Below are 25,473 nucleotides of genomic sequence, written 5' to 3'. Positions count from 1 at the left end.
CGGTGGCGGAGGGGGATCCACAGGCAGACACAAAGGGCTGGAGGAGACCAGCTTCAGCTGGGACACGTGAAATGTAGGATGGACTCTCATGGCCTGGGAAGCTTCAACCGAACAGCCGAAGGGTTGATGATGGAGTCGATCTCGAAAGGACCCAAATACCGGGGCGACAGCTTACGGGAGTCAGTGCGCAGGGGGATGTTGCTGGAGGAGAGCCAGACTCGCTGACCAGGCTGGAACTGGGGAGCGACTACCCTGTGCCTGTCCGCCACCCTCTTGTTACGCTCTGCTGTCCGTAGAAGGGCCTCACGGGTGTCCACCCACACCTTGCGGCAGCGACGAAGGTTATCCTGAACTGACGGGACGGCTAACTCCCTTTCTTGAGACGGGAACAATGGCGGTTGATACCCCAAAGCCGCCTCAAAAGGTGAGAGGCCGGTGGCAGATGAGGTGAGGGAATTGTGGGCATATTCGACCCACGGGAGATGTTTGGCCCAGGTGGACGGGTTCTGGGATGTCACACAGCGTAGAGCAGCCTCCAGGTCCTGATTGGTCCTCTCAGTCTGGCCATTGGATTGGGGATGGAAACCTGATGAGAGACTGACAGAGGCACCCAGAGCCGAACAAAACTCCTTCCATACCCGAGAAATGAACTGTGGACCTCTATCGGACACTATGTCCACAGGGATTCCATGGGGACGGAATACATGTAGGACAAAGAGGTCGGCTGTCTCACTGGCAGACGGTAATTTTGGTAATGCAACAAAATGGGCAGATTTAGAGAATCTGTCCACGATGGTGAGTATGGTGTCCTTACCCTCAGACATAGGAAGTCCAGTGACGAAGTCCAAGGCCACGTGAGACCAAGGACGACTCGGGACTGGGAGAGGCCGCAGCAGGCCCGAAGGAGCCCTGTGGGAAGCCTTATTTTGGGCACAGATGGAACAGGCCGCTACGTACTCCCGGACGTCAGCCTCGGCGGATGGCCACCAAAAGTGCCTCTTAAGTAGCGACAGTGTACGGTTCATACCAGGGTGGCAGGAGAATCGTGAGGTGTGGATCCAGTTGAGCACTTGCGGCCGCACGGCTGCGGGAACATAGAGAAGGTCGGGGGGCCATCGGCCGGTCCAGGTTCCAACTCTTGTGCCGATCGGACGAGGGACTCGATTTCCCAGTGAACAGCCGCCACCAAACAGGAAGCGGGCAGAACAGGTTCAGGATTGCTGAAGTCTTCATTGTCTGTAAACTGGCGAGAGAGAGCATCAGGCTTGACATTACGTGTGCCAGGACGATATGTTAAAATAAACTTGAACCTGCTGAAGAACAGAGCCCATCTGGCCTGGCGGGAGTTCAGCCTCTTGGCTGACTGGATGTAAGCCAGGTTCTTGTGGTCTGTCCAGACTATGAAGGGTTGCTCTGCTCCGTCTAGCCAGTGCCTCCACTCCTCCAACGCCAACTTGACAGCAAGCAACTCCCGGTTACCCACGTCGTAGTTCTTCTCAGCAGGGGTCAATCTCCTGGAGAAAAAGGCCACAGGATGGAGCTTCTGGTCCGTGGGGGAACGTTGTGACAGGACTGCCCCCACCCCCGAATCAGAGGCGTCCACTTCCACAATAAACTGCAAACTAGTGTCTGGATGAATAAGAACAGGTGAGGTGGTGAACAGTTCCTTCAATGTACTCACCGCTGACTCGGCCTCAGGCGTCCACAGGAATGGCACCTTAGGGGAGGTGAGCTTGGTCAGGGGGCAACCACTCGGCTGAAACCCCCTGATGAAGCGGCGGTAGAAGTTGGCGAAGCCCAGGAAGCGTTGTAGCTGCTTCCGAGACGTGGGTGTGGGCCACTCCACAACCGCTCTGATCTTGTCAGGGTCTGGTGACACTTGTCCCCGCTCGATAATAAAGCCCAAAAAGGGGACGGACTGCCGGTGGAACTCACATTTTTCTGCTTTCACATACAGTTTATTTTCCATGAGGCGTTGGAGAACCAGACGGACGTGGGAGACGTGTTCATCCTGTGACTTAGAGAATATTAGAATGTCATCCAAATAGACAAACACAAAACGGTGTAGAAAATCCCTCAACACATCGTTAACCATGGCCTGAAACACTGCTGGGGCGTTAGTGAGACCGAATGGCATGACTAGGTATTCAAAGTGTCCGAGAGGGGTATTGAACCCAGTCTTCCATTCGTCTCCCGGCCTGATCCTAACGAGGTGGTAAGCGTTACGTAGGTCGAGTTTGGTAAACACGGTGGCACCATGAAGGGGGTTCGAATGCTGAGTTGATGAGAGGCAGGGGGTACGTATTTCTGACTGTGATGTTATTAAGTCCTCTGTAGTCAATGCAGGGGCGTAATGTTTTGTCCTTCTTCTCAACAAAAAAGAACCCAGCACCAACAGCGGAAGATGAGGGACGAATGATGCCAGAGGTTAGGGGAGTCGCCTATGTAGGTTTCCATAGCTTCTCTCTCAGGACGGGACAGATTGAAAAGCCGACTGGACGGCAAAGGGGCTCCAGGCAGTAACTCAATAGCGCAATCGTATGGCCTATGAGGTGGTAGTGAGAGTGCTTTGGATTTACTGAATACCTCGGCCAGGTCCAGGTACTCCTCAGGGACTGAAGAGAGGTCTGGGGTTTTGACAGGGGAAGCAGGGGAACCTACCGAGGGCGGAATAGCCGACCCAAGGCAAACAGAATGGCAGTGAGTGCTCCAACTGTGTATTTTGTGGTTTTGCCAGTCAATATGGGGGGTTGTGAATGCTAAGCCAAGGGAAACCGAGGATAAGGGGGGAGGCCGAGGAGGAGACTACTTTAAACTGGATGGTTTCTTTGTGATTGCCGGACAGCATGAGAGAAACGGGGACAGTTTGATGGGTGATGTTGGCAAACTGATGGCCGTCAATAGCGGTTACTGTTATAGGCTTAGGCAGGGGCTTAACAGGGATCTCAGCCTGAGTGACCAGGTTAACGTCAAGGAAACTATCCTCAGCACCAGAGTCGATGAGAGCAGCTAGTGGGAGAGATAGATTCCTGAACTGGACTGTAGCTGGGATAACTAGACGGGGTGCTGTGGGCATTGAGTCAGGTGTAGCACTCGCAAGTATGCCCACTTTTACCTGCGAGCTTGGTCTTTTGGGCGAACCGGACAGTTAACCAGGAAATGAGTGCGGTCCCCACAGTACATGCACTCACCAGCCCGCATGCGCCGTTCCTTTTCGGCAGGGGACAGACGAGCACGGCCCAGCTGCATGGGCTCGTCTAGTTCCGTGGAGGGATCCGCTGCGGTGTGGACCCGACCGCCCCTCTCCTGTCTCCTCTCCCGTAGCCTGTTGTCTATTCGTGTAGCAAGGGAAACGAGAACATGAAGGTTAGCAGGCTCATCACGAACAGCTAGTTCATTCTTAATCGTGTCACTTAGACCGTTAACAAACGCTCCCTGAAGAGCTTCGTCATTCCACTTGGAATCGGCTGCCAAGGTCCAAAAATCAATGGCGTATTCAGCCACGCTACCCGTGCCCTGTCGTAGCTTCAATAGTCTCTTTGTGGCGGTCCCGGCATGGTCCGGGTGATCAAACACAACTTTCAATTGAGAGGAAATATCGTCAAACGACAGGCTGGCAATCTGCTGAGTAGAACAAGCCGCTTCTGCCCAAATCAAAGCTTTGCCCCTCATTAACCCCAGTGCGTAATGTACCTTTGAGGATTCCGTGGAGAAAGACAGGGGCTTCTGTTGGAACACCAAGCGGCACTGAAGCAGGAAACCACGGCATTTGTTCAGGTCCCCGGTGAAAGGTTCGGGTGAGGTTGTAGGGGGTTCCCGAAGGGCAGGAGCGGAAGCCGAGCCTGGAGCCACTGTAGGAGGAACAGGCGGAGGAGAAGCAGAGGAAGGAAGGGTAGTGAGTGTTACCAGGTTAGCTACCTGAGAGGTGAGATGAGATACTTGATCCAACAACTGCTGGTTGTTATCCACAAGAGTCCGGATGAGTTGGTCGTGTTGTCCCAATAACATTCCCTGTGAATGGAGGGCGCGTTGTACGCCATCACCCGTTGTTTCATGTGGCATCTCTGCTGAGTCCATGTAAGGCCAGTTCGTTCTATTAGGTTGGGTGGGGGACTCAGGTGCAGAGACGGACACACGGACAAAGAGGGTGGATTAGGATGTAATTTATTCAGCGTGTCTTGGCAGAGAGAAGCAGTTCAGGGTGGAGTAGCTTCAGGCCGGGGTAGGAGCTGAGTGGGGTGGAGAGCCAGTAGTCCAGAGAGCTGGATGACGAGGATATCAGACAACAGAGGAGCAGGTTGCGGCGTGGGAATGGCAGGCAGGCAGGCAGGCAGCAGGAACAGACGGGATCACAGGTAGTGTAGGAACGAACTGGCGCTGGAGAGGTGTCCAGCCCGGGTAGATAACTGCTGGTTGATTGATGACAATGAGCCGCAGCTGGAAGTAACGGAGCATGAGAGAGAATGGCCACGCCCCCTGACCTAGATCCTCTGACTGCACAGCAGGGGGAGACAGACACAGACCACACACACACACAGGGGAAAAAGGAACAGGGAAACAAGCGGGAACCGGACCAACAGTGCCGAACCGTAACATAACATCCATTGTACGGCTGGTCAACCCATCGAATCGTACAATGAATCTCTCCCTTCCTAGCCCTTCTGTCCCTAAGCATTCACCGAAATAAACAAAAACATCTAAGATCCTCACATGTATCCAATAACATCAAACATCATTCTACAAAATTAATCCCTGAGGCTATTACACAATTATGTATTACACATGTCTATATTTCATTGCCGACACTGGAATGTAGTCCACTACACTTCATCTCCCCGTAGTCTTCTCTTCCAATGGACTTGTTGATGATTGAATCAGCCACACCCTCCTTGTTTCATCTCCTCCAGTCATATTGTCCCTTCATATTGTCTTTGTCTGAATATTCCAATCTCCACATGTTCTCCCAAATGCCTCTGGAATGAAAAGAAAAGAAACGACCAAACAGTATCTTTTGCAAAACAACCACTTTCAAATTAAACCTCAATTTCACCTAAGAATTTAAAAAATGATATATAAATGATGTATGAATCACATAAACCTATTCCCCCCTTTGATTCATAAATCATACCAACATCACCCCAATATTGATTTTTTTTTTTGAAAAATCATCAAAATGATATTTATCCATCAGTAGTCCATCCATCTTCCTCCAGATCCGGAACAGTCAACACCGGCATCTGAGTGTTGTCTCCAGGAATCACTTTCCAACCTATCTCAATATCATAGCTTTCTCAAAGGTCAGTAACAGACTACACATCACACAGTGTTATCAAAGCTGAAACTAAAATCTGACCCATCACTGCCCCTACTGGCCTAATTGATCTTGCAACCAAATCTTCTCAGATCTCCCAAACACATCCCTTATAATGCATCTATAACCCCAGTGATCTTATCTGAACTATCTGGACTCAAAGTATAACTAATATTTATCAATATGATCTTCCCAAATGTTACACCATACCATGAATAAAGTCCCCCCTTCTCCCTGACCTTATCCTTCAATGATAGACTTGAAGACTATGACATGTCGCCATGTCACCCTTTTAACCCTAGATTTAGCTGTGTCCGATGCTATCCCTCTTATAATGGTAAAACCTCATATGGAAGCTTCAACGTTAACATGTAACAAAATCCTTTCCATCCATAATGTAAGAATATATATGCTTTATCACCCCAAACCCTCTAAATATCTCTAAAATTCCCAATAGTTACATTGTCCGTCAAAAGCTAATCGTTCAACCATCAAAGTCCTGCTGTTCCTACTAACTGATCCATAGAAAATTACATTATATTTGTCATCTCTAACCTTATGTTCATGCTTATCCAAAGTTATCATATAACATCCCAATCTGATATTCCCATAAACATACCCTTTACCTCATATGTTTTATTAGAACAAAAACAACTTTTAGCCCTCAATGTTTCACCTGAATACTTCAGGTTTCCGTTGTTACCTGATTTTCCTTTCCCATTTAACAATTCCCATAGGGTAATTCATTTAACCAAGAACACTTAAACCTAGGCTTAAACCACTGTTCTGACAACGACATTATTTTATCTGTCAATGACTGTTGCCAATACCACAGTCATGACAAAGCATAAGACTGACCCATACCTGATAGAGGCTGCGCAACCGTCTAACATGTTTGGGCTGGAATTCTCAACAGACATGGACCCTCAAGATTCCTCACTGATCTTACAGAATGAGTTAATCTATCTCTAATTTCCACAACAGAAGAACAAGCGGTACTGATCAGATACCTCTCCTTGTCTGTCATCAAAATAAAAGACCTCATCCTGTATCTCCATGATGAATCTATATTCTCTCTACTATTATCTGTTCTCCTATTTTAACCCTATTCGTACTATCCTTGACAGCACTCTCCATCCATAACATAACCCATGAGTCCAAAATTCCCCATTTAATTTCAGAAAAGTTGTCGATGTCATACTCCCTACATTTGCTATTACCATCGTATCACTAATCCCTTCCAAAGTTACCATTAAAGTAGTTGATGTATTAACCTTAATTACTTCTAGTGCGAAAGTTCCCGTGATCCTCTATGTATTATCTACTGTTGGAGTGACTATTATAATCTACTCCTCCTGAACTCCTTCGGTGACTGCGGAAGCTTCAACAGATTTCAAATCTTCCACTATAGGCATCACTTTACGAATTACATAGCCCTTTAACCCATAATTCTTAACCGGAACAACTTCTAATGCTTGCACTAGATAAGCATACATATATTCTCCCTGACCTTTCTCTGTAACATTACGCAACATAAGTGAACAGTCACTCCTAACCTCTTCCACTTCATATCGTTGTACAAACTATCCCTCCTTTGACTAGGTGCAACAGCTTCTAGTCCTGGTCCTGATAACAATACTTATTCTCCATAATTATCTCTCCATATGGGAGGAACGTCCCCATCCTAAACCCTAATAAGTATTTTTTCCCCTAAAATTGGTGCTGTATTGGTTCCCTTATAACCAAATGCGATATATTTATGGCTTTAATAACTATCAATGTTGAAAGAATTAAATTGCTTCTCCCTGTTGTTCTAATAAACTGAAGTGTTAATGTCCTTATTGTTGTTCCTAGTTTTTCCCCAAAGAAAAAAGTTGTCTTTGCTTGTACTTCCATCTATCACCACTAGTGTCACTTTTTCCCACTCTCAGTCCTATCTCTAATTCCTGACTTTCAAACTTTTGATTATAAAAAAAAAATACACCTATAATTACCTTGATCTCCCTGCTGGGAACTGTAACTATAGATACTCAATCACCCTCAATCTTCTCTTATCAATGCATCGGCTCATAACAGATCTAAACTCCTACCATATCTTCCCACTAAACTCTAAAATGTCCTTCATCACTGTTCTCTCTCTGTCTTACTACTAACTTTGAAACTTAGCTTACTGTCTTAAGAGTTCCTTCAACCTAGTCCTCCTAACTTATTTTAATCTAATCTTTTCTCTCATAAGCTTTAAAACTTTTCCCCCTGATTTTCACACAATCCCTTACCACCAAATGTTTAAAATATGTGATTGGGAAAGTTCCCCACCTGCTTCTGACTCATTACACACAGACTTGGCAACACGACTAAACACCTTTTAGCCTAGCCTGAAATCTTAGTGTAAGAATGTAACCCAGAATAATAGTCACCCCTTTTAACTTTTCAGACAGATTGTCTTAATAGACAGTCGTCTAGTGTACATTTTATTGTACAATTCAATTCAAACCATGCATCTCTTCCCAACACTGCCATAACAGCATCTTCTAATATTAGTACCTTAAGAGTAAGTAACTGTTTTACTACCTCAAATCCCTATCCTAATTAGTTATCAATTAGTGAGATGTTTAACCTCTTTAGGCTGAACACAGATAAGTTTTCCCCTATTCACTATCACTTCTAATGGTCGGTTGTTTTTACTTCAATTGTTAGCTATTTTCTCTTCTTCTCTAATCGATTCTCTCAGCGGACACCCCCCTTCGTCTCTTCTAGGCACTAACAGGTGATCTTGAATTGCCCCTGTATCTTCCTTAAAAATGTTCTCTGTTCTTCCTCCTCCTCCAATTCTGTGTCTGTCCAGAAACTGGCGGTCGATATGGAACATCTGGTCCCCCCTTGGCTGGTACAATTGCCTTTGATATTGTTCAGTTGAAGCTGTAACAGTGATTGTTGATTTGGTTCACCCTGATTCTTCATCACACAAGCTTCTCTTCTCCACCAGTTGTATGATTGACTTCTCAGAGTTTCTTCGTCCTGTTCTTTGTTGTTGACATATCAGGATTCTTCAAAAGCTTATATTCTAAGTTCTGTCCTCGACATATCATCTTCCATCATCTTCTTACTTTTCTTCAGCATCTTTGCCTCAATGTATTCTTCTTCTCCTCCAATTCTTGGGATTAAAAATGTTCTCCGCAGGTTTTCTCCTTGTCTCTTCTGTATCTTCAGCGTCTCGAGCTGTTCCTCTAGCTCCCTTACCTCTCCCAAAGTCGTCTCTTCCTCCAGGCCTGATACGCCTCGGTCTATATCTCCTATTTCTTCTTTGCCAGTCATTGGAGGATAAAATCCTCTTGAACATAAAGCACCCTTCATCTCCAAATCTTCATCGCTTTCTTCATCAGAACTCGAATCTCTTGTCTCCTTCGTTTCTCTCTTGCCAACTTCCTTCTGATCACAGAGTCATATCCACCCATGCATAACCTCTTCATCATCACTCATCTTCATCATCACTCATCTTCTTTAACTTCCCAGACATCTCGGTTTTTCTTCCTTCTGGAGTTTTGGATTCATCTTTATCGTCGTTTCTGCTTGTATTCGTCTTCATCTCTGATGCCATAATCACCCTCCTAGATGATCACTGAAAGCTTCCTTCTCATAAGGTGGGTGTCTTTTTGCTGAATCCGTATGTGAGAAAGGTGTACTAACTTCTGCCATTAGTTTTCCTAACACTACTCTCTAACCCTACTTTAATTAAAAAATGACTATTTTAGTCAATTTTCCCCTATATCAACCCTTTTATATTCCTTTATTGTGAACTATCTTATTTTAGACTGTATAGCCTATGGCTTCCCCCCTTAAATTATTAATATAACCCTAACAACCCCAAAAAAATAAAATAAAATAAATTTCCTCCCCAAAAAATAAAATAAAATAAAATATGAATATAAAAAAATTCAATTAAATGCCTTATTCAAAAACCATTTAATTAAAAATAAAAAACCAATTAAAACCTCAATCAAAAATTATGAATAATTTAAAACCAATTTTTTATTCCTATATTCTATGTCACCAATTTATCAGTGATGACTCTCTTACCACAACCCATCAAATGCAAGTAAGTTAGTCAACTTCAAAGCAATCCCAAAAACAAAGCCTTCTAACCTTACAACCCTTTAATTAAAAATAAATTCCATTGTTTAATATGCACCCAAGTATCTTAATTGCCGAATAATGTCAGTACCTGCTTCCCAACCCAATTCCAATCAAACCCCAGTTATGCACAGAGCCTCAAAATGCAATTTTTAATGAAATAGTATTTGCCAAGCCTATGTAAAATTGTCATAACATCACATATTTTGTTAGGATGATTTTGTGTACTAGCCTGATCTGATCCTCTCGTCTGACTCTGCCTCGTCACACCTTGTCACGTGACGCACACGTTAGCCACTCCTCTCTCTCTCCTCTCGTTCCATGTTCCTCTCATATTTAAAAAAACATAGAAACACACAAGATTTCAGCAGTTAATGCAATCACTGAGTATTTCCAACCATTCAATATTCGTTCGTTCTACATTATTCCCTCTAAGACTAAACTCAGAACTAAATAGATCGCTCAAAAACATTTTTATTTTAATCCGTCTTTAATTTAATTCACTTTATTATACTTCGCCAACATATATTTAATGTATAAATTCAATAGGTCACAAAACAAGTTTCATCTTTAACCAACCACCGTTGAAACTAAAATCTCTCCTCTGTCTGTCTATTTCCCTCAGCAGGGTAACGCCAAATGGGACCTATGACCTGTACCCACCATTTTGTTTTGTAGGCTCAGCGCAACCACCTGTCGTAGTTTTAGCCCTGTAAAATCCCGCGCATGCGCACATCCAATTAAGCCCATGCTTACCACACAATAGAACGCCCAATAGAACGCCAGCATCCTACCTCAGTTTCTCTATTTTACACTTACAATCAGACAATTACACAACAAACCTTACATTTGCGCAGAACTCTGAATTCCACCCAAATGCAAACAAATTTAAGAGGCTTGAATCCATCGCAGTGGACCTCCAAGGATACGTTAGCATGTAGCACACAACACAATTAGCATTAGCCTTTAGCATCCACCACAGCCACCATGTAGAATGTAGCATGATTCACACTTTAGCCTTACAAAAATTAGCCTTAGCAACGATGTACCATGTGGCCTGAAATAATCAAGCATTAGCCACGAGGCACCACGTGGCCCAAAACAATCCAGCCTTAGCCTCTAGCTAACTGCAGCCTACTACACAATCACACATCCTGCGCTTCCCTTAACATATAACCGTATCCTTGCACATAGTTACCAATGAAATATAAACGTATCATTGTCACACCGTTACCAATGAAATATAACCCCATCATTGTCTATCGTTACCAATGAAATATAACCCCATCATTGTCTATAGTTACCAATGAAATATAACCCCATCATTGTCTATAGTTACCAATGAAATATAACCCCATCATTGTCTATAGTTACCAATGAAATATAACCCCATCATTGTCTATCGTTACCAATGAAATATAACCCCATCATTGTCTATCGTTACCAATGAAATAACATTTTAATGCTCTAAATCCTCATTGTCTATCGTTACCAATGAAATATAAATTTTAGAATATTTTTAAAGACCCGTAATCGACCGCAACACCCCACATCAACAACGATCCAAGTATTTTTAATCTGTACACCTTCAATGCCCTCTCCCCAATCAACGAAATCACTAATGCCCAAAGTTTGTGAGTAATCTCACCTTTAGCCGGCTTGGACAGTAGTCACCTCGCGTCTCAGGCAGGAAACAGCACAATGCAATCAGAATCTCGGTAGGACCTCCATTTGTGGTATCGTGTCGAATGCGGGTGGGTATTGCTGTCGATCAAAGAATCCCCTTAAGCTGTATCGTGTTCAAAGGCCTTTATTAAAACCACGAGATTACAGCATAGGTACAGACCCGCGGTGTCCGGAGAACGGCTCCCCGATTGCTATGGCCGTTCTAACTCTCCGCCGTTCTTCCCCCCTTTATATAGCCTTCCAAGAGTTGAATGGCTCCCTCTACTGTTCAATCCCCGTATCTTACAACCCACTTCCTGTCTGTCATATGTGGCGTCACACTAAAACCTTCCTTCTTGATACCAAAAATCAACATTCTTTCAGTTCCATTTAAAAACATTTAACACCATCATATTGTCAATACACTACACACTCTAGCAAACTTCAGACGGGCCTGGACATGTACTGGCTTAAGCAGGGGGACACGTCTGGCACTGCAGGATTTGAGTCCCTGGCGGCGTAGTGTGTTACTGATGGTAGGCTTTGTTACTTTGGTCCCAGCTCTCTGCAGGTCATTCACTAGGTCCCCCCGTGTGGTTCTGGGATTTTTGCTCACCGTTCTTGTGATCATTTTGACCCCACGGGGTGAGATCTTGTGTGGAGCCCCAGATCGAGGGAGATTATCAGTGGTCTTGTATGTCTTCCATTTCCTAATAATTGCTCCCACAGTTGATTTCTTCAAACCAAGCTGCTTACCTATTGCAGATTCAGTCTTCCCAGCCTGGTGCAGGTCTACAATTTTGTTTCTGGTGTCCTTTGACAGCTCTTTGGTCTTGGCCATAGTGGAGTTTGGAGTGTGACTGTTTGAGGTTGTGGACAGGTGTCTTTTATTACTGATAACAAGTTCAAACAGGTGCCATTAATACAGGTAACGAGTGGAGGACAGAGGAGCCTCTTAAAGAAGAAGTTACAGGTCTGTGAGAGCCAGAAATCTTGCTTGTTTGTAGGTGACCAAATACTTATTTTCCACCATAATTTGCAAATAAATTCATAAAAAATCCTACAATGTGATTTTCTGGATTTTTTTTCTCAATTTGTCTGTCATAGTTGACGTGTACCTATGATGAAAATTACAGGCCTCTCTCATCTTTTTAAGTGGGAGACCTTGCACAATTGGTGGCTGACTAAATACTTTTTTTCCCCACTGTATATGTAGGTAGAGTTTCCAAACTTCTTCTTAACTAAGCTATCTAGAAGGTATCGGTAGGCTATGACAAATTCTGTGACCATCTAATGCCTTGAGTAATGAATGCCTGCTTAATATCGCATTGAGCTATGGGCTACTCGTTTGGTACAAGAGCTATTAGGAATAGAGAGAGGAGAGGGGAAGAGAGAGAGGCCAGTGGAGCTGATGCCAGTGGAGATACATGAATTGTGTGAGATGGGAACAGTGAAAACAGAGCGATGTCTTAATTAGAAATCAGGGTAATTCATATATTAATCTATCGTTCATAGGCCTATGCTGCCATACCACCTGAAGATGTGCAATGACAAAGACAAAAAATATCCGCTGGAGACAGATTTAGATAGGCCTATCATACACACTAATTAAAATGTGGTGTCAGCAATCAGCTAACCACACTAAAATGTCTAATGGTTGTACATGTCATCTTCATCATATGCTATTATCGCATAGCTGTCTATCCCCCTTCAAACTTTCCTTGTCAATTCATTTGATAGGTTACATTGTTTTAGCATTATCCAATAGGCCTATAGGTTTTTAATAGCCAACGTTTTTAGGAAAGGTTAAATGGGAATTGCTGTTGTGTGTTTGAGATGCGCTGGTGGCTTTGACTGATGTGTCCTTTTGATGTGTGTGTGTGTGTGAGTTCGCTAATTCTCCCAATGTCTATTCAGAAAGTTTCCTAAAGTAAATTAATTAATTTCTGTTTTGTGATGAGACTGTCGTGTTATCAATTTGGCCGAGCGCTCGGCCATGGTCCTGATATTGTCACTCCTGCCGCGGAGATGCACAAAACAGCCCAGCGCTGGGCCTGCACTTTGTCTGGATAATACAGGTTAGCCTGCTACACAATACACACACAACTTCACATTTGAGCTGGGAGGTGACCAGAATAGAAAGGGCCAGGTCATCCAGTTCTAGGCTGTGGCTCGATGTATTGGATTAAACAATTATAATAATACTAAAATACTAAAATCACGCGTACACGCATTCACATTCGAACGTATGACCATATACAGTATATATTTTTGTCACGTTCAACACAGTGTTAGTAAGGCGTTCAGTCGCCCTCTTCAGTTCATTTATGGCATTTATCACCCCTCATACACGCACGCATGCACGAACACACACACACACACACACACACTCAGCTCTAACTCTGTCTCACAACCAATCCAGATGCATTAACCCCCCTCCAGTGGAAAATAGATAGGTTTCCCGTACGTGAGCTGAGAGGTTGAATCAAACAGAACAGAAATGTGGAGACAGACAGACCCGCAGGGACTGGTGAAGTAACCTCAGGCTCTAGCATTATTGTCTCTGTTTAGCTTCTTTCTTCCCTTAGAAAGAGGTTGTTCTAGGCTGGCAAGGTCAGGTCAGTTCCAGTGAAGACTGAACCTCCAGTCACAAAGCTGCTTTATGTCACAGATACAGATGTGGAGACCTTGGAGGGGGACTTTTTCATTGTACTGTATATGAAGAACAAAAGTATAGGACTTATGGGAGATTTGCAAATCAAGGGCATTTTACAGTTAACTACAGTTGTTATTTGTAAATGATGTACACTTTATGACAAACTATCGTAACACTGTTAATATTCAACAACAATGCTTACATAAACTATTGCATAGGGATCAAGGTATGAATGTTGTCATATTAATGCTTTTTTCTCTGTATTCCTTTTCACACACATCAAACACGAGATGCTTTTCCTGTAGCTGACCAATAGAGGACACTGTTCACCAGTTATGTGTCTTGTAGGAAACTGCTGGTACCCAAAGCTAGGGAGCAGCCAGAAATCTGTCATGCATCTATAGTCTTTTAACCTGATTGAAAATAATGATAAAGATAAATAATATAACTATGATTTGATGTATCTTAGGTATTGGTTAAGAGCCAAAACCCCGAATTAATACACATACATACAGTACACAGAAAAACACTTTCCCTTTGCTACATCCCACGTCTAACCCTCCTAACATCAACAATGTCAGAGGGAGCTAGTCCACTGCAGACATGGCTATTAAAATATCATTAGAGTCTGCTGCCAGGCACTGTGTCCTCTCAGGCAATGGAGAGAGAGAGAGCAAAAGAGAGAAAGGCTCTGTCACCAGCCAGATGACCATCCCCTCACCTTCTATGGTGTACCGCTGATGAGTGTGCTAAGGTTTAGATGAGGGACATCTCCATTAACTGTAAAAGACTGCAGTTTCCAACAGCTCTACATTGGAAAGACATTCTGAAAATAGTCCATTATTGATGGTCAATGAAAGAGAGGTGTGACGAATGGTCAGGTCCATTACTGGTAGCTGTGAAGTCTGACCTGTTATCAATAAACTACATTATTAAAGAGCACCAGCTGACATTTATCTGGATTACTGTATATCAGAATATCACAGCTTTTTCCCTCCTCTTTTCTTATTTTCTTGAAGCACATTCCCTTCGGGCTTTACATGGGAACTACTGGAGATTGTCTTTAGCTGTGTGGTGGTTAATAAAGGTTGGGTTGGAGGTAGAAGCAGAGGGTGGGAAGTCCCCTGATGACTTTATTCCTGCTGCAGGCGGTTCGCGGCTCTTAGATTCAGTCTGTGGGGTGAGATTCAAAATGGCCAATAAGCAGAGGTCGAGGAGATCACCTCTATTTATCAGGATGCTCCGTAGGGATGTCCAAGTGGAGAGGTGGGTGCTCGGTGCCTGCACTGGATTATACTGCATTATTATACAACATTATCCTGTGTCAAAGTCAGCATTATCAGCCAAGTCAATATGGATCTAAATCAGGCAATTTCAAGCTCGGCAGTGCAGGGTGGGGGAGGAGAGGCAGGCATTACTAATAGAACAGCGTGAATGGGTTTAGATTGTTATCACTGAGCTTGGCTTCGATGGGGGACTGCGTGAGGTGCTGTGTTCTTGAGCTCTCTCCTCAATGCTTGTTTTCTCTTAACTAACGTGACCCCGCTGTTCGTCTATGTGATTATGCTCAGGTGTGCATGTGTGTGTGTGTGTGTATGGCATTGTGAGTCTGAATCTGAGCAAGTATCTACTTTCATGCACACACAGAGACACACTTAACCTGATGTTTTGACAGGCATTGCATTCACAGACTGAATGAATCTGCTGTGACCTGTGACATTTGTCAGTGCTGCGGTGGATTGACATCATCTCTGTGTAATCTTCTAGGCAGCCTTCAGGTATGGCTCCCCCACAGACCTTATTTAGATAGACGCCGCCTGAGACAAGCCACAAACCCAGGGATTTGGGAAGACAACACTAACTCGCTCACTGTCATGGCATTCATAGAAGGTTCCATTAACAACTGCTTTCAACAGAGATACTGAAACATTTCCTAGATTCATTTCTGAGTGGAGCTTCAGTAGTCAGATGTTTAATGACATGTGGAGTATGGCTTCTGGATGGTAGCTAGCGACACACTGCTCTGCTCTCTGTGAGATAATGGTGGTAATTCTATCATTAGACTGTCTGACACATCACAGACTGCTGATGAAGAGAGATGGATCTCATTCTCACATGTCTGTCTCTGGGAGAAGAGATTAGGAAATGTTTGGTTCATATTTCCAAACATAGACCCCAAACTTTATTGCTTTTTGTGTTTGTACATCAATGAAATTAATCAGGGATGTGTAAGTGCAGTGCATGGATTTATGTAGCTGAGTGGTAGCCTATGATGAACAGGTAGGCTATAAATAACTAGTCCATGTCAGCACCTCTCAGTACTTCTCTTCATTACCGTGGTTCATCACTGCTCCTCTCTGATGCCCTGTTGTTGCTATCCATCCAATAGCCTCTGACCCTCCCATGACATAAGCTATTAGCCACTCCCATCCATTCTGCAGAATGACAGGCAGGTCTGCGATGTCACAGCCTCTCTGCCCACTCTGTAGAACCTGAGGTGAAGAACTCTAACTGTAATGGCTCTTCTCCAGGCCAAACTCATTAACTCTAAATAACATGGTGGTAGCGTAAAGCACCACGGCAGACACCATAATGGAAACATTAACAACCATTACACAGTCATTGGTTTTTAGAACCACTTACTGTCACTGAGCTCATGCATCATAACAGCATGTTCTCTGGAGTGCCCTGCCAGGCTCAGTGTCATTTATTGAGGGGCGTCTTTGTCTTTCTGAATGGTGTCTTCCTCTCTCTCCCTCGTTTATGCTCTCACTCTCTCTGTTTCTCTTTCTTCCCCTCTGCGTCTATCTCTTCCTCTATTTCACCCTCAATTTCACAATTTCAATTTCTCTCTCTCTCTCTCTCTAGTCATTCATTCCCTCGCTCATTGGTAAGACACAGTCTTGGTGAACTCCTCCCGTCATCTCTCTCTCTCTCTCTCAGTCAGGGGTACTTACATGACGCTTGAGAGGATTTGCTCGTGTTCTTTTGCATAATTCCATTTAAAGCCCATTTTGCTGCAGATTTCACCCCCTCCTCCCTTTGTGAGGAACAATAGGCCTTAAAACAGGACTCTATGGCAGACTTCCTCGAAACCACTATCATTTGCCTCTTTTAATTGATTGGTTTATCAAAGTTGGATACGTGCTGGAGAGTTCACACCATGAGTCACCCATCCTCCCATCCCAGTAGAGGAGGAAGAATAGATGGATGGATGGAGACAGATCCTCCTGCCTGGTTTCGGCCATCTCACCGTCTAGACAGGTCAGATTGGATGGATCACTGACTGGCCTCCACTGAAAGTAGACAATCAGAGTGAGAGGAAACTCTGCACAGAAGTTAAGATCTGTGTCAGTGCATAGTGGGGCTGATATTGATAGGTTAACATCAAACACTTCATACACATACTCTTTTTTTGCTGTAAAGAGAAATCTGTTTGTCTATTTGCTGTTGGAACCGTGTGGTGTGTGTGTGTGCACGTGTCTGGGTGCGCGTGCGTGCGAGTGTGTGTGTGTGTGTGTTTGTGTGTGTTTGATTCATTTTATTTGAGAAAAGCGATGGAATGTGTTGTACAGTCATGTTACTTTTGTCTAATCTGACATCAACCAATCAAAGAGATAATGTTTAACTTTATACTCGAGAGTCTTGAATAGACACCTTTCACGTTAGATTGAAGTATTTCAAGATTGAAGTATTTCAAGGTTGTTATTAGCACACACACACAACTTCCCATTGTCTGGCAGCCAGTATTGTGTTATATTGTGAAAGTGCTTCTGGCTTTTTAACAGCTCTTCAGCACCAGGTGATACTGATTATGTGACATGCAAAAGCCTTGAGGAAAAATAATAATAATACCTCTTATTCCTGATTCAAAGACCAGCTTTTATGCATAGATTCTTGCCAAACACAGAGGGCCAAAGAAATGCAGGTTCGACATTGAAATGTTTTCATTTCACAATGTTCACTTAATGGGCTTTTAGGATAGAATGCTGGCAAAAGCTTTTGTGGTTTTAACAGGTGGACGTCTGTTTTTGTGCCATATCAATGTTTAAAAACATACTGACTGCGGCTGAGCCAATCTACTCCTACTTCCAGATTACTTTCCTCTCCATAGAATCTATTCTCTCCTGCACACTGCTCTGCCCTGTACTGTCCATCCTCTCAGTATCAGGTCTCTCAGTGCTCTCTCTCGTCCCCTCCTCCAGCCTCCATCGTGATTCAGAAGTGGTGGTGTCAGATGAACCCCTGCATGGAGGGAGAGGAGTGTAAGGTGCTCCCTGACCTCACCGGCTGGTCCTGCAGTAATGGGAACAAAGTCAAAACCACCAAGGTGAGAGGACTGGGTCCTTTTCCACTGTGTGTGTGTGTGTGTGTGTGTGTGTGTGTGTGTGTGTGTGTGTGTGTGTGTGTGTGTGTGTGTGTGTGTGTGTGTGTGTGTGTGTGTGTGTGTGTGTGTGTGTGTGTGTGTGTGTGTGTGTGTGTGTGTGTGTGTGTGTGTGTGTGTGTGTGTGTGTGTGTGTGTGAGAGTGCGTGTGAGAGTGCGTGTGTGCGCGCATGAATGTGGATGACGAGGCGAATGAGAGACCTTGTCGGTCCTTGGCTTGTCACCATTTTTTCGTTACTGAAGGTGTTACTGAAGAATACTTGAGCTTGAGCTGCTATGATTATTATTTAGCCACTAATTAATGTACAGTCTTTGCTGATGACAAAATAACATTCCTTCATTAATCCTTAAGAGTCTAAGCCGGCCATCGCAGTGCTAGAGGCGTCACTACAAACCAGGGTTTGATCCCAGGCTGTGTCGCAGCCGGCTATAGGGTCGTGTTTCAGAGGACGCATGGCTCTTGACCTTCGCCTCTCCCGTGTCCGTACGGGAGTTGCAGCGATGGGACAAGACTCTAACTACTAATTGGATATCATGAAATTGGGGAGAAAAACTGGTAAAAAAAAAAAAAAGAGTCTAAGCCGTGGGGGGGTTCTACTAAGCTAATATATGGAATTGTTTTAAGATGGTCATACCAAGGATCATTTAGCTATTTAGATCAGGAAACTATATATATATAAATATTTTGACATGTATTTAACCCCTTATTTTAGGTACTTGGCCAGAAACAAATAACTTTCTTCTGAAACTCGTCAGTCTATTCTTGTTCTGAGAAATGAAGGCTATTCCATGCGAGAAATTGCCAAGAAACGGAAGATCTCGTACAACGCGATGTACTACTCCCTTCACAGAAGAACGCAATCTGGCTCTAACCAGAATAGAAAGAGGAGTGGGAGGCCCCGGTGCACAGCTGAGCAAGAGGACCATAATTGCAAAAAAAAAGCCATATCTCAGACTGGCCAATAAAAAGAAAATATTAAGATGGGCAGTCTGAGATATGGCTTTTTCTTTGCAACTCTGCCTAGAAGGTCAGCATCCCGGAGTCGCCTCTTCACTGTTGACGTTGAGACTGGTGTTTTGCGGGTACTATTTAATGAAGCTGCCAGTTGAGGACCTGTGAGGTGTCTGTTTCTCAAACTAGACACTAACGTATTTGTCCTCTTGCTCAGCTGTGCACCGGGGCCTCCAACTTCTCTTTCTATTCTGGTTAGAGCCAGTTTGTGCTGTTCTGTGAAGGGAGTAGTACACAGCGTTGTATGAGATCTTCCGTTTCTTGGCAATTTCTCGCATGGAATAGCCTTCATTTCTCAGAACAAGAATAGACTGACGAGTTTCAGAATAAAGTTATTTGTTTCTGGACATTTTGAGCCTGTAATCGAACCCACAATTGCTGATGCTCCAGATACTCAACTAGTCTCAAGAAGGCCAGTTTTATTGCTTCTTTAATCTGCACAACAGTTTTCAGCTGTGCTAACATAATTGTAAAATGGTTTTCTAATGATCAGTTAGCCTTTTAAAATGATAAACTTGGATTAGCAAACACAATGTGCCATTGTAACACAGGACTGATGGTTGCTGATAATGGGCCTCTGTACGCCTATGTAGATATTCCATAAAGAATCAGCCGTTTCCAGCTTCAATAGCCATTTACAACATTAACAATGTCTACACCGTATTTCTGATCAATTTGATGTTATTTTAATGGACAAAAAAATTGCTTTTCTTTTGAAAACAAGGACATTTCTAAGTGACCCCAAACTTTTGAACGGTAGTGTACGTGTTTGTGAGAGACTCACATTTCCATAGACGGGTCATATTAATGTATAGCCCCAAACTGTTCGGACACTACAGATAGAAGGTGACAGATCGGCTGTACCAACTTCAGGCGAGTCCCATGACGCTTGTGGGGGAGAAGACCATCATGTTCGTGAGAGTCTCATCTTTTCAATAGGGGTCATAATAGTTTGTAGGCCAATCCGTTCAGCTGCGACAGACGTTTTCGTGAGAATACTGATTTTCGGGATGTCTCATGGTCTGACAAACACTGCTCTAGTGCTGCCAACTTTTACAGCAGAGGAAGGGCGACCGGTGGATACAACATATTGAGAAGCAGCCCATGCAAAAAACAGATATCTCTACCTTAAACTGACAGATTTTGAAGGGGATGTTTTTATTTCCACGGGGGTGCGGACATCGATTCTAGGGTGTTCATCAATATGCAATCTGAAAACAACAACAAAAGAAAACATCCTATCAGTATTTATAGCAGAATGTATCCCTTGAGGATCCCATGAAGTCCACAAAGGACTTAGGAAATGTCTGACAGTTCTATCACATTCTCCAGCTTGGGTAACATTTGATGTCAATTAAATTGACAACCTTTTTCCCATACAGCATTTTGACTCAATGAATGTTTCGTAAACAAACTATCAAGATGAGGAAGATTACACTTGTATTCATTTTTTGAAAGATGGTAAAGTTGGGGCAGAAGTGTAGGTACAGTAGTATATTAGGCTAATCCTCTAAACACAGAATGGTTTGATCAGAAATAACCACAAAATGACCCAATTTCTGTTTCATAAACGGGAAGACTATGGAAGAAATGAACCAATCGTCTGTGGAGCACCAAGTGAGCATTGTTTGTTAATCGCCTGTAAAGATGTGAAAAGAGGGATGGAAAATGAATGGCAGAGAGAAAAGAAAGCTGCACATACCGTATGTACAGACTGTAACGGTAAACCTGACAAGCAGGATGGTAATCACTGCTGTTCATATGAGATACATTGATTTTAATAAAGGTCCTTCACAGCCTTTCTAATCTGTTGATGTGTTAAAGTTAATTTGTGGGACTGATGGATGTGGTGTGGGTGTGTGTGTTGTGGGATGGAGCAGGTGTGGTTTACTCACAGGTGAAATATAAAAAGAAAAACAGTTGTGGGGAGCACACAGGCACCATAAGAGTAATTGCTCAGAGAGACGAAATAACAGCGGAACATCTGTCGCATTCATTAGAATGCATTATGGCTAGGGGTTCCATGGAGGCTTTCAAATTAAGAGTCCTAATTATATTGGTGAGGGGAAAGACGGAGGGATGAATGGCCGCTAAGAGACTGCCCTTAGAATGAATGATCCTGGGCCTTTGAACCACTGAAAAACTGATAAGTAAAGTCATCACACCTCTCTCTCTCTCTCTCTCTCTCTCTCTCTCTCTCTCTCTCTCTCTCTCTCTCTCTCTCTCTCTCTCTCTCTCTCTCTCTCTCTCTCTCTCTCTCTCTCTCTCTCTCTCTCTGACTGTCTAACCAATCAGCTATTAAGAGGAGGGGAGGGAGGGCGAGGAAGAACCGTGCTGCATCAGTGGACATTCATTCTGTATTTGCTCAATGTGGAATACGAGCACAGTTACTAAGAGACTTCGTGGCAGATGTCACAGGAGATTGCTGCAACGAAGCCGACTCCACGGCAACTGCTCTTCCTTCCAGCAACTGTCTCCCTCTTTCTCTCCATCCGTCTATCTGTGACCTTCTTTCTCTCTCTCTTTATCTATCTCTGCGTTTATCTTTGTGACGCAGACTCTCTTTATTTTTCTGTCTGTCTCTCTCACTCCCACGTTGCAAGGGTGTAGATGCCTGAGGGCAACTAGCTCTGATGGTCCTGTAGAATGAAGAATATCACTAACACAGTGGAAATACACTGGTTCATAGACGTCAGTTCCCTCTACCATCATTTGAGGGGGGGCTGTCTGAGGTTTTATATTGTAGAGGTCAGTGGTGTAAAGTACTTAAGTAAAAATACTTTAAAGTACTACTTAAGTAGTTTTTTGGGGTATCTGTACTTTACTTTACTATTTATATTTTGGCCAACTTTTACTTTTACTTCACTACATTCCTAAAGAAAATAATGTACTTTTTACTCCATACATTTACCCTGACACCAAAAAGTACTCGTTACATTTTGACAGGAAAATGGACCAATTCACACACTTTTCAAGAGAACATCCCTGGTCATCCCTCCTGCCTCTGATCTGGCGGACTCACTAAACACAAATGCTTCATTTGTAAATTATGTCTGAGTGTTGGAGTGTGCTCCTGGCTATCCCTCAATAAAAAATAAAAATAAAATTGTGCCGTCGGGTTTGCTTAAAATAAGGATTTTGAAATGGATTATACTTTTACTTTTGATACTTAAGTACATTTTAGCAATTCCATTTACTTTTAATTCTTAAGTACATTTAAAACCAAATACTTTTAGACTTTTATTCAAGTAGTATTTTACTGGGTGACTTTCACTTTTACTTGAGTCATTTTCTATTAAGATATCTTTACTTTTACTCAAGTATGACAATGGAGTACTTTTTCCACCACTGGTAGAGGTGCATGCTGTGTCACTCAAAGATAATTATATGTGTCTGTGTCATTGGTTCAACTCTCTTATCTACTGTGCTTTGCTTTCTCCTTTCTAGGTCACACGATAGCAAGATAATCGCTGAGCAGTGACATCACCAAGTCTCTCTACCGTTAACTCCATATGTAAAGAAAGGATGGCACTCATATCTGAGACACTTAGACTGACGATGAAGGGAAGACTGTTAGTCATCCCATCATACCAAGGTGTGACAAAGACTACAGAACAATTAAGAACACACTCTGATTGACAGAGACACTGAGGTAAAGTGTCACACGTACTGCCCAAAACAACTAAGGACTACCGACTTTATGGATACCCAGGGTGCATACTTTATGGTCAATAAAGACACATCTGAAGACTTTCGAGAAGAGCATGTCGGAAGACTTTTGCCTGTTAATAGAGATGGGGAGATCCAAAGAGAGGTGATTTTGACCAGTGTCTGAGTAGATGTAATGTATGGCTGTTTTGACGAAGCATTTGTGGACGTGTTGCCGCCAGAGCTGCAGACAGACTGTGTTAGAGTGTAATTCTAGGGCTTTTGGACTGGATCCTGAATTACTCTGACTAGAGAGTGGAGTTTTGCTGCTCTATCAGGATGACTTTCTATTCATGAGCTCGGAGGGGGTGGAGCTCATCACTTGTGAATTGCAAATTATTGTCAAATTACTCTTGTAGGTCAAGTCACTACCATGGAGATGTTTTCTGCGAGTCATTTTGCAGTTCTAATTAGGGTTGCTAAGAAGGATCATAACATATAAAAAATTCATGTAGATATTTGCACTAGTTGAAAACCGTTTTCGGAATGTTTTGTTTTCTAGTTATTTATCTTATTTTGCTGTGGATGTCACATGACATTAAAAAGAGGAAGATATTTTGTAAGAGTTCTGCCTCTGATGTTGAAATAGAAATGCCACTGCCCTTCTCCCTGGTAGAGTTGCTTATTATAATACAAGTTAATCCATGGCTCAGATTAAAGTGATAGTTCACTTTGAACATATTTAACTCTATAGGTCGTTATCAATAAAACATCACAATACGGTGCAGAGTATTCGATTTGGCTACGTGCAGTTTTCAAGGGATTGTTAAATAAATGTTAAAACTATTTTGTTTTAATATCATCACCTCTTGAAGCGCATAGTCAGAACTCAACATTATTCCACATTAAGATCTATCATCAGAGTTATACAGCAAGTAATTGCATGCTTTTCATGATCAGTAAACATCAATTGATCATGTATTTTCAGATACGTGGGGGTAGCCTATCCATTTGGCAAGTAACTAGCTAGTTAAGCTAACAACATGTCTCATTTAGCTTGCTTCATCAGAGATTAGGCTTTTGGAAAGAGCTTGACATCGTCCTGGTAAAATTGTCAGTCGGACTTACGTTACTGTCATCACCACTATAGATGGCAAGCAAATCAAACAATATTTGGATACAGCTGGCCATCTAGTTTATCCCCTGAAAGTAAGCTTGTTAACTAGCCATATTGACGTGATCTGTTATTAGCTAGCTAACCAATTTTATGTGGTCCATCAATCAATCAATGTAGCCTATCATGTCTGTCAGCAGCAATTGTGATAAAAACAATGTTGAAAAGGGGATAATGTTAGCTAACTTCGCTAGGTAAGCCTACGTTGGTTGGAGGAAAAGGTACATTAGGTATACTTACCATTATGTTTAACAAACTGCACAAAGTTTCTACTGGTAGCATGCAAAGTAAACATTATCAGCTAACAGTACATCGGCAAATGCGGAGCCCACAAAGGAGGGGAAATTAACCTAAACCACTCAGACTTGTCAGGTATAGTTCACTTTTATTTTATATCACTCAAATATCCAATTAATGGTGGCCAATATTGAGAGATATCGTGAGCCTGCCCTCATGTTGGCTATCTGAAATTACATGATCAATTGATGAAAAGCATGCAGTTATTGTTGTATAACTTTGATGATAGAGAGCTGTATGTGTGCAATTGTTTTGCATGGAATAATCAGACGTTTGTAGTTCTGACTATGTTCTTCAAGTGGTGATGATATTACAATCAAATAGTTAACATTTATTTAACAATCCCTTGAAAACGCTTGTTTGTTTCACAATAAAAAATATTTTACATCTTCAAAGTGGTAGGCATGTTGTGTAAATCAAATGATACAAACCCCCAAAAAATAAATTTTAATTCCAGGTTGTAAGGTAACAAAATAGTAAAAATGCAGGTGAATACTTTCGCAAGCCACTGTAACAACCTATACTTTAATTCATTGATAAGAAGCAAGTAATCTGGACATCAATTGGTCACCGACTCTCTAGATCAGAATGTTACTTTCTAGTTAGCCATAAAATAAATTCAATGTGTCATTTGATTTAATTAACCTTAAAGAGCCTTTGATAGTGCTTGTCACTAACTGTGGACTAGCAACATGTGCTTCTCATTTCTCTAGTTCTGTCCAGAAACACTTGAAAGCTGAAAGTCAATGATACCCTTGACATCTCTTACGTAAACTGTAAAATAGAGCACCCATAAACCATTAAAACATGGCTCTGCTTGTGTCGTGTTTCTGTTTGACAAGGAAACAACATGTTTTTAATATCTAACTAACACATTTTGAACAATATCTATGGCAATGCTTTACTTTACAGCCCGCTGTTTGGTTTGGCATTTTCATCCAACATGTTTTTTCCCCCACAGGCCTCTATCATTACTGTGTGTTTAGTATAATGGTGCATAAACAACCCTCTCAACCTTTGGTGCCCTGCCTCTCTCTCTCTCTCTCTCTCTCTCTCTCTCTCTCTCTCTCTCTCTCTCTCTCTCTCTCTCTCTCTCTCTCTCTCTCTCTCCTCTCTCTCTCTCTCTCTCTCTCTCTCTCTCTCTCTCTCTCTCTCTCTCTCTCTCTCTCTCTCTCTCTCTCTCTCTCTCTCTCTC

The 25,473-nt window shown here is 42.9% G+C and overlaps 1 protein-coding gene across 1 annotated transcript in view; it reads left to right on the top strand.

Annotated features, from left to right (window-relative positions):
• The window catches only part of tafa4b (TAFA chemokine like family member 4b), a 56,650-nt gene extending 32,641 nt beyond the window's left edge, over positions 1-24,009 (top strand). The window contains exons 5-6 of the mRNA XM_041889142.2: positions 17,969-18,093; positions 22,607-24,009. Of these exons, the coding sequence (XP_041745076.1) occupies positions 17,969-18,093; positions 22,607-22,618 (137 nt within the window). The 3' untranslated portion in view covers positions 22,619-24,009. The remainder of the gene's footprint in view (positions 1-17,968; positions 18,094-22,606) is intronic.
• Positions 24,010-25,473: the final 1,464 nt, after the last annotated feature.

This window comes from Coregonus clupeaformis, chromosome 10 (genome assembly GCF_020615455.1).
Source record: "Coregonus clupeaformis isolate EN_2021a chromosome 10, ASM2061545v1, whole genome shotgun sequence".
NCBI lineage: Eukaryota > Metazoa > Chordata > Actinopteri > Salmoniformes > Salmonidae > Coregonus > Coregonus clupeaformis.
This window is presented reverse-complemented; position numbering and strand designations above follow the sequence as displayed.